The sequence below is a fragment of the Ranitomeya variabilis genome, chromosome 6 (assembly GCF_051348905.1).
Source record: "Ranitomeya variabilis isolate aRanVar5 chromosome 6, aRanVar5.hap1, whole genome shotgun sequence".
Taxonomy (NCBI): Eukaryota; Metazoa; Chordata; class Amphibia; order Anura; family Dendrobatidae; genus Ranitomeya; species Ranitomeya variabilis.
This window is the reverse complement of record NC_135237.1, coordinates 74,077,224-74,095,288: the sequence shown is the minus strand read 5'-3', so window position 1 is coordinate 74,095,288 and position 18,065 is coordinate 74,077,224. Positions and strand designations below refer to the sequence as shown.

General features: G+C 42.0%; 1 protein-coding gene across 3 annotated transcripts in view; it reads right to left on the bottom strand.

Annotated features, from left to right (window-relative positions):
• Positions 1-914: 914 nt before the first annotated feature.
• WDR86 (WD repeat domain 86) overlaps positions 915-18,065 on the bottom strand; it is a 110,236-nt gene continuing 93,085 nt past the window's right edge. For all 3 annotated transcript variants that reach the window (XM_077268667.1, XM_077268665.1, XM_077268666.1), the window contains exons 5-7: positions 6,775-6,910; positions 4,370-4,473; positions 915-4,195 (exon numbers count right to left, since the gene is read on the bottom strand). In XM_077268667.1, the coding sequence (XP_077124782.1) occupies positions 3,986-4,195; positions 4,370-4,473; positions 6,775-6,910 (450 nt within the window). In that variant the 3' untranslated portion in view covers positions 915-3,985. The remainder of the gene's footprint in view (positions 4,196-4,369; positions 4,474-6,774; positions 6,911-18,065) is intronic.

Genomic DNA, 18,065 nt, shown 5'->3' with positions numbered 1-18,065 from the left:
AGGACTGTAGGCAGAGTCTGATCGTCCTGCTCTAAGCCAGAGAAACCAAGGAAAGACCTATCCACAGGCCGCCCCGAAGGACAAGCATGTTGGTCAGCATAGAGAGAAACAGACTGTGCTTCAGGGCGGCCTGTGGACAGGTCTTTCTTTGGTTTTCCTAGTTTAGAGCAGGAAGATCATGTCTACAGTCCGGCCCCGAAGCACGAGCATCTCATTAACTGAAAATTTCTAACACAGATTACACAAGAACCACTAGATGGATTTTTTCACCCCAGGTATCATTTTAATCAGTTTAATACTGCCAACCTGGTAATGCCTATAGATGACTTAGCAAAATCCTGTTGACAGGTTCACTTTAAGAACTTCCTAGTTATAATATTGTGCGGTATGAAAAGTACGGTGGCTTAGAGGTTAGCACTGCAGCCTTGCAGCGCTGGGGTCCTGCTTTCAAATCCCACCAAGGACCCAGTTACTCCGGTTTCCTCCCACATTCCAAAAAAAAACAAAACATACTGATAGGGAATTTAGATTGTGAGCCCCATTGGGGACAGCGATGATAATGTGTGCAAACTGTAAAGCGCTGCGGAATATGTTAGCTCTGTTTAAAAATAAAGATTATTATTATTATTACATCTGATCTGTAGTCAATTTCTTGCACATTTGGTTAATATTTTCCAGAAATTCAATCCCCTTTAAATAACATACAGTGATAGGTTTAAGGGCCATTATTTTGTGAGTAAGAGCAATTTATTGACTAGTAAATTATTATCAGCAGTCCTATATATTAAACAACCAAAGTATGTAAATTTTTGCTAAGTTATGAGATTCATTTTTATCCGTATTTCAAGTAGAAGTCTGTTCTGATTAGTGATGGTTCCCATATTACTGTACAACTCAAATAGATTTTTTGGGGGGGCTGTAAAATAAATGTCTCCCCTGAAGACGATCTCTCAGTCAGGTTGATGGAATACTTGAAGAGTTGATATGAATTACAGCTGCGGAAAATCCAGGAAAATCAAGCCACACATATGTCGCTATTGTGTCTGGTGTAAAAAAAAAAAACAAAAAAAACACAGCTCCAGTGAAGAAGATCCACTTAATGGCAACACGATGTTAAGGCACTTACTGATATTATTAAGCACTGACCGTTAATATACCATATTATGTCATGGCATTGCTAAGCAGCGTGGTTATATGGCACCTGCCAAGCCTTACTAAGGGTTTTATAAAAAATAAGTGAATTTTTCTGCCTTCTATTACATCTGAAGTTCCAGGTATTGGATGTTAAGATTTGTTCATACAGAACTCTGTGGCTGCAGATAAATTTATTAAGCCACATTCACATGTTCAGTATTTGGTCAGTATTTTACATCAGTATTTGTAACCCAAAACCAGGAGTGGGTGATAAATACAGAAGTGGTGCATATGTTTCTATTTGGCTTTTCCTCTGATTGTTCCACTCCTGGTTTTAACTTACAAATACTGATGTAAAATACTGACCAAATACTGAATGTGTGAATGTGGCCTTAAAGCAAGTCTGTCAGCACAAAATGACTGTTCATACCAAGCACAGGCGCTCTGTGTGCACTAGGCATGGCCAAACAGTTTAATGTCACCTACTTACTTTGCACCTATCTCCATACCCTCTTCTTTGATTGACAGTTTTGCAATTACACGAGGAGAGTGGAGATAGATGGAAAACAAGTAGCTGGGAAGGTGCAGGTGCACTGAACTGCCCGGCCGTACCTAAGGTGTGCCGAGCGCCTACGCTTGGTTTGAACAGTTACAGTGGATACGGAAAGTATTCAGACCCCTTTACATTTTTCACTTTGTTTCATTGTAGCCATTTGGTAAATTCAAAAAAGTTATTTTTTCTCATTAATGTACACTCTGCACCCTATCTTGACTGAAAAAACAAATGTAGACATTTACGCAAATGTAATAAAAAAGAAAAACTGATATATCACATGGTCATAAGTATTCAGACCCTTTGCTCAGACACTCATATTTAAGTCACATGCTGTCCATTTCCTTGTGATCCTCCTTGAGACGATTCTACTCCTTCATTGGAGTCCAGCTGTGTTTAATTAAACTGATAGGACTTGATTTGGAAATGCACACACCTGTCTATATAAGACCTCACAACTCACAGTGCATGTCAGACCAAATGAGAATCATGAGGTCAAAGGAACTGGCCAAGGAGCTCAGAGACAGAATTGTGCCAAGGCACAGATCTGGCCAAGGCTATAACAGAATTTTTGCAGTACTCAAGGTTCCTAAGAGCACAGTGGCCTCCATAATCCTTAAATAAGAGTTTGGGACCACCAGAAATCTTCCTAGATCTGGCCGTCCAACCAAACTGAGCAATCGTGGGAGAAGAGCCTTGGTGAGAGGTAAGGAAGAACCCCAAGATCACTGTGGCTGACACCTATTCATTCTCTTCTCCTGCTGATGTAATTGAAATCCGGCGGAAGCGAGAGCTGCGGCTGCTCCTCACCTCCTCAGTCTTGATATGTCCAAAGGAGCTGAGAGTGAAGCAGCCCCTGATTGGCTGCAGTGATCACGTGACATAATGTTACACGAGCCCCGGGAGAGCAGCGCTGACAGCTCTGGAACAGCGCTGGCACCGGAGGTCAATATGGCGGTTATTATTTTACTGGGGGGGGGGGGCATGGGGATTCAGCAGGGGTTGTTCCGAGTAGCGGTTAACCCGTTAATGGAATAAATTATTTTTTTAAACACTGATAAAACAATCTGCGGTCACACAGGTGCATGTGTGTCTTTTTATACAGTGTATGTAAACTTCTGGTTTGAACTGTACATAGCTGCGATCGCACAGCCAGTGGCTCATACATGTTGCCCACGGTTTGGTCCCCGTTGTCACCGTTTTCTGACAGAGAATGGAATGATTCTTCATTTATTCTTCCGGATAATGGAAACTAACTAATAATTAAAAACTTTTATGGACTGCCATCATTTTGCCTTTGCACATGTCTCTGTTATGGCTCCGATTTGTACAAAACCCTGATAGCGATTCATGACTGCACCTCTGTAAATAAATGGGGGCTTGTAAATAAATGGGGGCGTTTTCTTTCGGATTACTTATTCCATATGGGTCTGCCTCTGTTCAGAGTCCTGCATGAGGCTCTGCTGTATTTACAGGGGATTGCATAGAGTGGATAGATCTGCAGCAAATGTGAAAAATGTAGAAGGAATGTGTCAGAAGATTTTCCTATTTAATCTGAGAGCATCATAATATAGGGGCAGAGACAGTGATTCCTCTTACTAGGCTGCTTGTTATTGATTTAATTATAATCAGTGTTTTGTAAGCAGGAGATTATTACTAAGGGGGCTAATTGTCTCATGTAATGTGGTCCTCTTGCTCTGTTTAACCCCTCCACTGATTGGAGCTTTCTGCCTATGCACAGTGTACACCGAATCGGTGGTGTGGGTGGTGTTATTCAGAGCTCAGCATTCAGAGAACTAGTATGTCTACAGCAGAGAAAACAGTCATTTCATCAAAACTGCAGCAAGCAGCCCGGTAAGTGATATATCTCTGGATCAGTGCCTCTGCCCCTACATCATGCTGCTCTCAGATATGGAAGCAGAGACCTGCTGACAGATTCCCTTTAAGTCCATGCAGGATATACACCTCACTGTGTGAACCAGAATGCTGCCATTCACTGACAGCAATGAAATATCCTGAAACATAAAATATATTACAGAATGGCAGAACTTGTCATTTTACAACAATTAAAGGGGTTGTGCAACCAGGGCATAGACTTAAGTCCCCTGTATGGATCAGAGCAATCTCCACATCTGCCAAGTAACGCTACCTTGTGGCAATCACCAAATACCCTACAATTAGATGCTTTGACTACGATTATGTTTACAACTGTAAAACCAATGTCAGAGCATACTGTACTTTTGCATAGTTTGTTGAATACTAAATATATAAAATACTAAATTTCCAGTTTTCTAAACTTCACATGAGTTCTACGGGATCACAGTCTTCAGTGGCGTCTAGTGTGCAGCCAACTTTGTTGTGAAAGATATGCGGCATGCTCCCCTTCTGAGAGTGCCTGCTTCTAGCCGACGACTTCTTCTGGTGTTTAGTCTGTGAACAGATCCCTTTAATGTCCCAGACTCTGAGAGATCCATCGTGAGAAGCTGTATAGAAAACATCTTTATATATCTGCAAATGACAATCAAACAGAAGTTAGAAATGGGCATAAATGATCATCCACATCGGTGTTATTACTGGAAGAAATTCTAAGTCTTGACACTGATTGAGTAGCGGCCTCCTGGGCCGGGGAATGCAAAGCATGCATGCCATAAAAGGTACACATAGGGGGACTTAATAACACACCTGAATACAGTTAATGATAAAAGTATGTCCTTGGAAGACTTGCTGTAAGGTTCCTGACTTTGTATTAAAGGCCCTGGCACAAGCATCACCGCTTCCTGTAAACACTGAAAGAGAGAACAGAGAAAATACCATGTTCGCCAATTTTTTGGGCCTACAGATCAACAGTATTTCTGAAAGAGTTACACTCTGAAAAGACCACCCTGCCTACAATGAAGCATGGCGGTGGCTCAGTGATGTTCTTTAGCTGCTTCGCTTCCTCTGGCACTTGAAACCTGCAGAGTGTGACGAGCAAAATATATTTAATTAGGAAATCCTATTGTGAGGAATTCCTTCTGTGGAGAAGCTGAAGGTTGGGTGTAATTGGTCCTTTAAACAACTCAATAAACCCAAGCATACCCCAAATCCCTCCAAGAATTGGTTTCAGAAGTCCTGGAACATTCTCGACTGGACATCATAGTCGCCTGTCTTGAACCGCATAGAAAAAGTTTGGTGGGCTTTCAAGAAAGCAATTTCGTCAGGCAAACCCAAGAATGTTAGTGAACCAGGAATGATTCGTCATGTGGAATAGGCTATGATTCCTCAGGAACACTGCCAGAAGATGGTGTTTGGCTATGCATCACATTTGCAGCAGGTCATAACAGCCAGAGAGCGTGTTACTAAGTATAAAAGGTGCTTGTCATGAAGGGATTGAACAGTTGAATAATTCTGAGATTGCATTAGTCAGTGGCATTTTGGGTTGAATTTGGAGAACCACCTGTTGTATACCAGACTCCTCTGCAAATTGCTGATGTATTTGGCTTCATGTGCAACTTTGTGCTCCAGTCCCTACAGCAAATTTTGCAAACTAGTATGCCCAACCCGATAAAAAAACCTCATGGCATGTCCTATTCTGGTCTGTTTCTGCAGATCATAGTCCGCCATTCAACTCTACAGAAACGTAAAAAACAAAACGATTGAAAACATAAGCCACCCATGGCCCATCCGTCATTTACAGATCTGTTTCTTGCATATCCAAAATCGGACACGATCATGTGCCCGTATTATGCTCACGCCAATATGACAGACACCTGAGCCGGCTATTTACAGACAGATTCACCAAGATGAAATTCAACTTCATCTCAAAATATAAACTTCAACTTCTCCAATCTTTGTATGTTTTGCGCCAATTAGACATACAAGCAGTTAGTTTTGGCGCTATCAAAAACGATGGACTGGACAAATGCGAGTGCCAAGAAGGCCGAGCGCTAATATGAAGTCCGTGCTGCCATAGAAAGACCCTTTCTGAAGACCCCATAATACAAAGTCACCATATAAATCAGGATGATGGCTAGCGGGTTGGTTGCCAAAGCAAAACCAGCTCACTGATCAGTGAATCCCAGTCATTTTATAAGATTCATTAACTGCCGTGTAGTTTGGTTATTCATCCATGTACATGACCGCGGCATAGCAACTATGTCACCCACAGGAGGAAGAATTGTGCAGTGATATCAGATGCAGTAACTGGAATTAATGATGGTATGCTCATAATAATATTGGAATAAAAGGTAAATATGATAAGGCTGCACACTAATTATGCAACTGCACCGATTACAATGGCATGATAAAACGTATACCACTATATATATACTTGGCTGAATTTATTAATGCAAATGTATATAAGAAAACTTTGCTTGGAAAATATCCCTGTGGCTTACACTTGGTAAACTATGTCTCTGGGACGTTATCACATATGTTAAGAACATAAATGGAGCCTTAGGTTGTGTACTGAAAATCCACAAGTGTCAATAAATGCTGTGAATTTCATTGCAGAAATTCCACAGATTGCAATGTGAAGGGTGAAATCCCGGCAACATTTGCAGCATCAGTCGGCATGTCTTAAATCAGAAGTGTCTGCAGATTCAGTATGTGAATGAGACTTTGTGAAATGACTGTGCACAATAATGCGCAGCAAATTTTCTGTCCACAAAATCGAGACTGAAAATCCCCTGTGTATGTGTCCTGGTTGCACCGCCACAGTCACTGTTACATAATTGCACTAATATCACTGGTGCTCCTGCAGCCAGACACCACCTCTACAGGAGTGCACCCGGGCGGTCCTATACCATCTCTAGAAGTGCAGTCTCGCACTACTGACAATTGTTGTGGACGACAGGGAAGTGTTTAGGGGTCCAGCCTCCCACTTCAGCTATCGTCACATTACCATCTTCTGATAGTGGAACTACATGTCCCAGCTGCATCACCTGATGCCTCAGCCATCGCTCTCTACAGGAAGGTGCACTTAAACATTTGGCCACACCATGATGCACCGAGCGCCTGCACTTGGTTTGAACAGTCATTTTGTGCTGACAGAGCCCCTTTAAACAATAGAATAGGGCGAACAGAATGCAAACGTGAAGCAGACTTACATATTCCATTATGGTATTTCAAAGTGCTAACGCTGTGTTTATGAGATTTGTATGTTCGGGCGCATTCACCAGTGTCGGACAACCAGCATTTTGCAGTCCGGTCAGCGCTGCCAGAATATAAATGTCGCCCGGCCATCTGTAAGAAGAAGAACACTGTTATGCTATAATGCTAGGGAACTACTACTGACGGCTGGAGGTCAGTGCAACAAAACAAGTGTAGGTCTTTTGCAGAGTAAGAGGTTATCACATATGATTCATGAACTATAATATTCCTAACCAGCGTAGCACTATCCAAAATTACCACTGCACGAATGATCCAATATCGAGCATGTGTGGCCAAAAAACAAATCAACAGGAAAATACTCACACATTGGAGGAAGGATCAAGCCTCACTGAAGATGGAAATAACGGGCCCAAGAGACCCACTATGTGGACTTTGATGTGACCACCCACTAGCGAGGTCAAGGTACATGATAACTAAGTATCTTCGGAACATTTGGTTTAGTTTCACAACATTTTAGACCACTGTGTAGATCAAAACTTAGATAGAAATATGGATATGATTTGTAAAGTTGATATTTCCCCAGGTCATTGCTGTAGTAACATTACCGGAATTGTATTTTTGTGGTTTTGCACGTATCACTCCAACACTTACTTTTGGTATATCTAGGATTTCTACATTTTTCCAACATACAGTGCTATGCAAAAGTTTTAGATATGGATGGAAAAAATGCTGCAAAGAAAGCTTTAAAAAATACAAATATTAATAGTTTGGTTTTATTAATTAAAATGCAAAGTGAATGAATAAAAACAAAATCTAAATCTCATCAATATTTGGTGTAACCAACCTTTGCCTTCAAAATATCAAGTCTTCAAGGCACACTGGCCACAGTTACTGGAGGAAATTAGTAGGAAGCTTGTTCCAAACATCTTGGAGAAATAACCACAGATCTTCCGTAAATGTCACTTGCACAAATATTTATGTCTCTCGTATAATTATAGATAGACTTGATGTTGAGATAAGCGCTCTGTCTGGGCCACATCATCACTTTCAGGACTCCTTGTTCTTCTCTACACCAAGGATAGTTCTTGGTTGTAAGTTTGGGCTCGTTTTTTTGCTGCAAAATACATTTGGAGTCCGATGCCTACCTGATAGTATTGCATGTTCAATAAGTATCTACCTGTATTTCTCAGCATTCAGGACACCAACAAATGGCAACGTTGGGGATCGTAGATGCAGTGGTCGGCCAAGGAAACTTAGTGCATCATGCTTATCTCCGTTCAAGATCAGATGTCAACAGTGCCATCAGCCCAGAACTGACAGTAACCAGTGGGACCCAGCTCCAGGCATCTACTGTGCAGAGAAATCTGGCCAGATGTAGTCTTCATGGATTTTGCAGCCAAAAAACATACCTTTAACATGGAAACAAGGCCAAGCGACTCTACTATGCATTTGTCTGTAATAGAAGGTAATTTATTGTCTGTAGGGATGGAGAGCGGTGCAATAATGAGTTCTACAGGCAGCAATGAAGCATGGTGGAGGGTCCTTGTACGTTTGGGGCTGCATATTAGCAATTGTAGTTGAGGATTTGGTCAAGATTAACGGTGTCCCCAATGTTGAGATATACCGGCAGATACTTATCCATCATGCAGTACCTTCAGGGAGGCGTCTGATTGGTCCAAATTTACTCTACAGCAGGAAAACAACCCCAAAAAATACAGATAACATCATTAAGAATGATCTTCAACGTAAAAAGGAACATGGAGTCCTGGAAGTGAAGATATGGCCCCCCTAGAGCCCTGATCTCAACATCGAGTCTGGGATCACATGAGGAGACAGGACAACTGGCACAAGCCTACATCCACAGGAGATCTGTGGTTAAAGGGAACCTGTCAGCAGGATTGTGCACAGTAACCTACAGACAGTGTCAACCCGGCGCAATTATACTGATTACAATGATACCTTGGTTGATGAAATCTGTCTTGTGGTTGTTGTTTAGCCTTAATTTTCAGTTAATGATATGCCCGTGTCCCTGGGTGGTCTGTGGGGGTCTTCATGTGGTGCTCTGATTAGGTATTCATAATGAAGACTGCAGACAGGTCACTGATCCCTCACTGACCTGCCCCCTAGTTTACATAAAATCCCCTTCTGCAAGCAGGTGTCGGCGGTGGCGCCTGCGCTGCAGCATGATTGCATATATAATGTGTATGTAATCTTTCATGTTATCCATAAATTCCTAAAAAAAAAAAATCAGTTTGAAAATGGCGCCTGTGCAGTAGCAGCTATCGGCAATCCAATAGCTGCCGCTGCGCTGGTGGCGCCATCTTGCTAGAGAAAAAAACATATTGCCTCCTCCAAGATAGTGAGGCCGGTGCCATTTTCAAACTGATTTTTATATAGATACTAAATAAATAAACTAAATAGACTACTAGATAAATCTAATATTACTGATAATAAAGCAATGGCCGCAGTCCTGGAGCTGGCAGAGCTTTCGCAAAGAGGCAGCCGGGGATTTGGTCAGGTCCTCTTATCCCAGAAAAAAAATCCAAGTGAAGAGACTACTAGTGCCGAAAATAAGAGTTTCTTCTCCTGAAGGTGAGGGTCTTGCAGTTTCCCCCACAGTATTGAAGCTTGTGGAAACACTGATTTGGCAATGTCGTCTGAGATGTTGGTGGGAGAAGGGCGGAGGACGGTGTAATCACCGGGAAGGAGGCCCAGCGGGTGAGTCACAGACATTACCAGCCACTAGGTAGAGATCTAGTCCGAGATGTTTGGGAAGGGGAACGGGGTTAGATGGGTCATACTCATAGGAAGATATTAAAATATAGCTGGAATGAACAAGTATTAGTGAATATAACCACAAAACACATTTCACAAGACTTTGCCAAGTGATGAATAGGCCGAGGCGAGGAAGATCTGGTGAAAATAAGGAGATGACACTGATGTAAGCAATGTCCTTCTGGTGCCCTCAATAATGAGCTTTGTTTTGTAGAACGGTAAATTGTAGAAAATTTGAGCATGTCGATGATATAATCCAGCAAACTGGACCAAGAAAAATATGTTCTCATTTCTTCTTTCAACCTTTTGTCAGATTAAGTAGAGTTCAGGTCAGCGTGTGTCAATACTCCAGCCATGGATCTGTCAATATTATCCCGCGTTACATGCTGTCACACACATCACTTGTTTTATTTTCCTTTCCAAGACAAAGATTCTCTCATCCAATAACATCTGAGCTGAAGTGCAAGTGATTTTAGGAGACCGACACGAGAAAACGGCCTCGATGTTCAAAGTGGCGGAATATCCACGGGATGATTGTTTTTATTTTCCTTTTTATTGTTTACAGTAATCTGGTGATAGAATTACAAGTGGTGACGTGCCTAAAGGTGATGCGAGAGGCAATCCCATCCACGTGTTTTCTTTGGCTGCTTATAGTATTGCACATATCAAAGGAAGTTCAACTTCAAACTAAGGTTTCACCATAGTAAAAGTACCTTCACACGAAGCGACGCTGCAGCGATAGCGACAACGGTGCCGATCGCTGCAGCGTCGCTGTTTGATCGCTGGGGAGCTGTCACACAGACCGCTCTCCAGCGACCAACGATGCCGAGGTCCCCGGGTAACCAGGGTAAACATCGGGTTGCTAAGCGCAGGGCCGCGCTTAGTAACCCGATGTTTACCCTGGTTACCAGCGTAAAAGTAAAAAAAACAAACACTACATACTCACCTGCGCGTCCCCCAGCGTCTGCTTCCTGACACTGACTGAGCTCCGGCCCTAACAGCACAGCGGTGACGTCACCGCTGTGCTTTCACTTTAGGGCCGGCGCTCAGTCAGAGCAGGAAGCGGACGCTGGGGGACGCGCAGGTGAGTATGTACTGTTTGTTTTTTTTACTTTTACGCTGGTAACCAGGGTAAACATCGGGTTACTAAGCGCGGCCCTGCGCTTGGTAACCCGATGTTTACCTTGGTTACCAGTGTAAAACATCGCTGGTATCGTTGCTGTTGCTTTCAAACACAACGATACACGGCGATCGGACGACCAAATAAAGTTCTGGACTTTATTCAGCGACCAGCGACATCACAGCAGGATCCTGATCGCTGCTGCGTGTCAAACTAAACGATATCGCTAGCGAGGACGCTGCAACGTCACGGATCGCTAGCGATATCGTTACAAAGTCGTTTCGTGTGAAGGTACCTTAAGACCCAGGACCCCTGACCTGCATCCCTCATGGGGGATTTTTATCATTCACAATGGCTTCACAAACACATTTTAAACAAATTTTAAATTACTAAAATGGAAACCCCCTGCATCAATAATCTGGAAAAGAAAGACCCCGATTCCCCAAATCTTTTATGCCAGCATTCTGGTGCAAAAAACTTTGAAAAGTCCCATAATTTTGGCACAACTCGAGGCAGTGTTAAAATTTGCAACTTTTGGCGTTCACAAGCTATTTTTATTCAACTCTGACATAGTGTGTTACACTGGGGCAAGGACGCTTGTGAAATTCATGACAAGCGCTGGCATTCACTACACCACAACTCTTACTCCAGCAGGGGCTGGAGTAGGATTTGTCACAAGACAAGGTATACATCACTCATCTGATGTCCCTACGGGCATAAATCAGGAGCGTCTGACTCTACTTTGTAAAGAGTGCTGCAACTTGTAGTGATTAAAAATAATGAGTCCCAATAATAAATATATCATGTACCCAAAAATAATTGATTAGTTACAGTGGAACTGGTATATTTCTATGTAATACTTAAAACAAGAAAGAGACACTGACTGAGAGCCAGCTATGCAGTGCAATATATCACTGAGCCGGCTGTCAGTCAGTGTCGCGGTGTGTTTACAGCTGCCGCCCACCATGTACTGAGCAGTGACTGAAGCCGTGCCGGCTGCACCTCAATGACTGAAAGCACAACACTGCTGGGACAAATAAAGTTCATTTCATCCCCGCAGCTGTACTTTCAGTGCTCTGCTTCCTGTCACTTTAATACAATCATTATTTGTTTTCTGCTGTAGATCTAGCAGTGTTCAGAATGCTGAGCCCTGTATAACCCCGCCACACCACTGATTGGCAGCTTTCTGTGTACACTGTGCATAGGGAGAAAGCTGCTAATCAGTGGTGGGGAGGACTTACACATTGCAATCGTTTAGTAAGCATGTGACACCTAGCCCTCTAGTGATAATCTCCTGTTGATAAAACACTGATTTTATTGAAACAGCAACACACAGTCTAATAAGTGTAGCATCCCTGGAATCAGTGTCTCTGCCCCTACATCATGCTGCTCACAGATTGTTTACCAAAAACCTGCTGACAGATTCCCTTTAAGTAAAACGATGAAATTGTAGATCCTCACTCCAGGGTTTGATCACCATGCCCACTAGTTACACACTTCCACGTACAGCAGACCCATCCTTCCTTAACGCTTTACAACTACACAGACTAAACTGTATGCATTCTAGATTTCCCCCTCTTAAAGGGATTGTCCACTATTCGGACCACCCCTTCTCAATCCCTATGTTTCCCCCCAGTAAAATAATAACATCTATATTCACCTTTGGTGCTGGCACCGATCCATCAGTGTTGGAACTGGCTCTCCCGGGGATCACATGACATTGTTATGTCATGCAATCCCTGCAGCCAATCAGCGGTGGCATCACTCTCCCCATCTTCAGACAAATTGCATACATCGGTGGAAAACATCGGTGGAAATGAGAGTTATCATTTTACTGGAGGCAAACATAGGTATTGAGAAGGAGTGGTCCGGGTAGTGGCCAACGCTTTAAACTCATGCTCCACTATGCTTAGAGCTTTCAGGTAACTTGTGTGTAAACTTGATTACACTATAATAAAAAAGATGAAAACAATTGTTTTGAAAATAAAATGTTAGGTTGTGAAAATATTTGATTACAGATTTAAGGTCCTGGTTATCAGAAGATGCCACATGATGGGAAACTGCAGTAAAGCGCTTTATAAATGTAGTCGAAAATGGTTATACCGACATTTCATAGAATGTCATGTTTAGCAAACTGCACCGCAAAACTTCTGCTCTGTGTGCAAAAATGGCTTTATGCACAGACAAAACAGTGCTCTTGTTTCTAGACAATGTTTATTTCTACTACTGGTCTTGTTGACCACTGCTGAAAAGATGTCATTCATTAACCCCCAGGCAAATTTTTCAATGAGTCATAATAGAGCCTAGTATTGTACCCTAGAAGCATTGAATGGGCAGATGTGGTTGGAGATCGCAAGTTGGCAAACGATAAAACCATATTATTTTATTCACGATCACTGTTACACTTCACATTCACAGCTGTTAATCAGCTGCTAAATGGCTACACGTAAGTAGATCGGTGATCACTTTGTAGGGTGTATGGTAAAATATGTTATTGCCTATCTCTCTCGTCCCGATGCCGTATGGTTTTAGTGTTTGTGTATAGGTTAACATATAATGGTATTGCTACACGGTTAAGTGTATTACCACCTCTTATATAACGGTAGTGCTACAAGAACAAGTGCATTACCATGTCTTGTTCACGATATATATATATATATATATATATATATATATATATATATATATATATAATGTTATATTGTTAATCTGCTAAATATATATATTGCTATTTGGTGTGTCTGTTATATAGGGACAGCGTAGTACTGAAGTTTGACCACTAGATAGGGACGTTTTGGTACACCTAGGTTAGCATGGTTGTGGATCTGTGTACATATTACTAGTTAATGTAGGAGGGGTCAGCTGCAGTTAGAGAAGGAGCATTTTCGGAATCAAGGGAGAAGGGCCTGAGCGCCCCGGCAGTCCACACGGGCTTAAGTGCCCAGAACAATAGCAGCTACTATATAACGTTGTTTGACCAAGAGGATAGAGCCCAGCCATCCACAGCATCAGGCCAGAAAAGCGGAGGCCAGCACAACAGTATCAAAGGAGGAAAGAAGACAGTACGCGGGCACAGGTAACTCTAGAATGTGACAGCTTATAGCTTGGTCAGAGGTCCCCAGTACTGGGGCGAAGCGGTGGCTGGGGCAGATCCCAGAAGCAATGAACTTGGAGCAGGACAGTGCTGGGACATCACACAGCACAATACTGAAGGGCAGGTCACTCGCCAGGTGTCAACTAGCTTTGTAAATGGAAACTCTCTTGTCTGAGGCGAAACAGACTAAGGAAGGCTGAGCTGAATTGGGAGGTCACTGAGGACCCGTGCGGCATGGTCCGACCCTGGTATGCGTTATGTAAAAGGAAGGAAGGTGCAGGGAGAGAAGAGGAAATGTGTAACGCTGATCCTGTTGAAATTGCTGTGAAGAGTCTGGATGTGCTGCGTAAAGCTTGAAGTAAAGTTGTTGATTTGAAAGTTGAAAAGGACTGTGTCTCAATCTCTATTACACTAACTGATGGGAACCCGCAGCAAAACAGAGGTCACTCTGATGGCGCAGAGAATGGAGCCACAGGTACACAAAGTAATGGATAATGTTTTCATGTATTGGGAGACCAGGGCACTGATGTACCAGAGTGTTCTGCCATGACTACAGCCGTGGGCCAGACCATTACAACTTAATAGCCTGTTTAAGACAGGTGGACCGCACTGTCATGGGTACTGAACGATTGTTAAGCCTAAGTTCACACTTGCGTTTGGCTGGTCTGTGTATGGCTGCGTACTTCCTCCCTTAAGCTCCAACTATGCTCCACCTACTTCTGCATGTGTCCTGGGTACCATGCAACCACACAGGAACACAACATGTTGCTTTCCCGTGCATTCGGCAGCACGTCAAAACGCCGCATGCGGACGCATCCGCATACAACGCGTGTCCCTGCGTACCCAATGTTAAAGATAGGTATGCAGGACGCATACGGAAGTAAGTGGAGCGTAGGTGGAGCTTAAGGGAGGAAGTACGCGGCCATATGCAGACTAGCCAAGCGCAAGTGTGAACCCAGCCTAACACAATCATTCTGTGCTGTTTTCAGCAGCACATGATCTGTTTACTTAGTATTATGTGCTGCCGAGAATGATGATTTTTAAGCAAGCATAAAAATCCTTTCACCCGACGCACAAGTGTTTTGCTTGGTTGTCGGTGATGACACTTATTCCTGATAATTGTCTGGAGTAAATATACGCTAAGTCACGTAGATGTGATGCCGCTATAGCCATATCGACGTACAGCCATGCAATGCTCAAGTGAATCTTACTATACATAAAGTGATATTGGCCCAGATAAATAGCGCCCTGCTTATTCTACATCACTGCAAGGTATTGTCATCCAACTCCCCAATGGTGTCCAGATAAAAATGCACACATTGTATAAAAAGCGGAATAATGCCCATATACAGTACAGCTCATACCTATACTGGATCATGTAAGGCTACGTTCACATTTGCGTTGTTGGGCGTTGCGTCGGTGACGCAACGCACAACGCATGCAAAAACGCATTGTTTTGTGACGCATGCGTCCATTTTTGTCTTGATTTTGGACGCAAAAAAAATGCAACATGCTGCGTCCTCTGCGCCCTGACGCTTGCGCCAAAAATGACGCATGCGTCACAAAACGCAAGACAACGCATGTCCATGCACCCCCATGGTTAAATATAGGGGCGCATGACGCATGCGTCGCCGAACCTGCGCCCGACGCAACGCAAATGTGAACGTAGCGTAAGCAGCCTGATAATGCAGCACAGTGCTCAGATAAATAACGGTCCAATTACTGTGATCAGACTTTGAGGGTTTTTTTCGGATGTGGAGAGAAAAAAAAAGTTTCTCCACCATCTCCATTATGTTAGTCCGTGAAAATCGAACCGCACTGGGATGCCGTCTGATTTTTTTCACAGACTCGTAGACTTAGATTGTTATTTTTGATCCGACACGACAAAAATTGGACATGTGCACAGCCCCATAGAATATCTTGGGTACGAGTGCTACCCGTGAGCATAAAGTGATCCGGCTAGAGGAGTGACGTCAGCCAGAAGAGGAGCAGAACGGCGCTGGGTACCAGAGAAGGTGGCGGTAGTGGAGTATATTAATACACTCACTCGCTTTATACAAGATGGAACGACCTTCACATTGCAGAAAGTCACATTCAATATTCGCTTGTACATTGGAATCGCATTTTCTTTTAGTCCTGGAAAAGTAAGCACCTTTCTTCTCTGCTTGTTCCCCTGCACATATCAGATTGTATATTGGCTGCAGTACTCTCCGACGATCTGTCAGCATATCCATTTATTTCACTAAGAAGGTAAAACAAACATAGCCGTCTCGATTCTCTCCTCACATAAACTTAGGGCTCATATGATCAGAGTGTGCAGAGACTGTCAATTAATCTCCATCCAAATACACATGTATGTTCACACACCGAAAAAGCAAATCCCTTACAGTAAGTTGTTTGTACAGCTATATATGGGAATTCTGGAAGAGTTGGACGACCCCATATTAAAAACATTGTTGTAATTTACAGGAGCGCTTGGAAGCGTCCATGGATTGTGAGTTCACCTTCCAGTATAGTAGGGAAATGAACAAATAGTGATGTCCTCACTTAACCCCTTACAGACCATAGACGAATCTATTTTAAGGTGGTCACAAAGGTGCCTTCACACAATATGGGGGCCATGTATTATTGCTTTTTCTCCGTTTATTTAGTGAAAAATATGATAATTTGCTGTAGTTTTTGTTAGTGTGTGCCACAATTATTAGAGTTGTGCACCAAATTTCCATGTTTTTCTCCAGTTTCGACAGTTGGGTTTATTTTAGATAAAGTGGGCATGTTTTAGCGCTGTAGATGTATCTAGATAGATTTATGACTTGCGAATGTGCGCAAAACTCATCATCAACTACAAAAACATCTGACTGCTGTGCTTGCCAACAAGGGTTTTGCCACCAAGTATTAAGTCTTGTTTGCCAGAGGAATCAAATACTTATTTTGCACTGCAAAATGCAAATAAATTTATATAATTTATACAATGTGATTATCTGGATTTTATTTTTGATATTCTATCTCTCAATGTTAAAATTAACCTACCCTTAAAATTATAGACTGTTCATGTCTTTGTCAGTGGGCAAACTTACAATATCAGCAAGGGTTCAAATTCTTATTTCCTCCATTGTATATATATATATATATATATATATATATATATATATATATATATATATATATATATACCAACCCATCCAATCCATACAGAGAAATCCAATTTTAGATGTCCATAAATTAAGTTATGTATAATAGTGAAAAATGAAGCGGGGAAAAAGTATTGAACACATGAAGAAAGTGGTGCAAAAAGCTATTGAAATTCATGATGCCAGCTGAAATCTATCGGTAATTAGAAAGCAATCCTGCCACTTAGTGAAAAATAATCAGCTGGTTCAGCAGATGGCCAATGAAAAGGTGTCTCATTACCAAGGTGCCACACAAGAAAAATTTCATAGTGGGTAAAACCAGTGAGCTGTCTCAAGACCTTTGCAACCTTATTGTTGCAGAACATACTGATAAAAAATTGAGACATTTCCAGAGCATAATTATCCAAACAAGGTTACAGATCCATGGAAATCATTGACATCTCACATTGTCTTCCATGAGAAGTCTATGTTAGTACATAATTTACATTGCAATGGGTAGGAGATGATTTTCAATTTACGGTATTTATCTTTTCATATGAGAAACTTACGATGAAAAACTAACATAAATAAATTGACCAAACAATGATGAAACACAGCCTACAATGTCTTCTTTCAGACAGATTCTGCCTGGAAACCACTTGAAAAAACTCTGATAAAAAGGAACAGCAAAGTTAAAGCGACACATGACCAGTTACTCATTTTAACTAATTAATTTTTCGGAAACTGTGAAGAGGTTAAAATAAGTAGAACCTTCATTTTTTGGGACTTTGTTCAGTAGTAATATGGGGATAATATTTGTAATTCAGTAACTATTTGACTGTATTATTTAGATGCATTACTCAGTAAATTTTCTTATTGCATTTTTTGTCACATTTATAAATAGTATTTGTATTTTTTTAGGGGGGAACCAGGTCCAAACAGTGGTCTGGGGCTCATAGGACTCTAGTTACACCACAGGTGAACGCTTTAAAATAGAATAGAAAAACTAGAAAACGTAACCAAAAACTGTTGTTCAACTCGCACCACAGACAAAAACAACTCAGCGCTACGATACACGTCCTGGAAAGCAGAAACGGAAACACATGATTTTAGAGAGTAATAAAGAGTAGGTTACAAAATCTAAAGGATTCTCTCATCTGCTCAAATGTCCCCAATACCGTAAAGTAA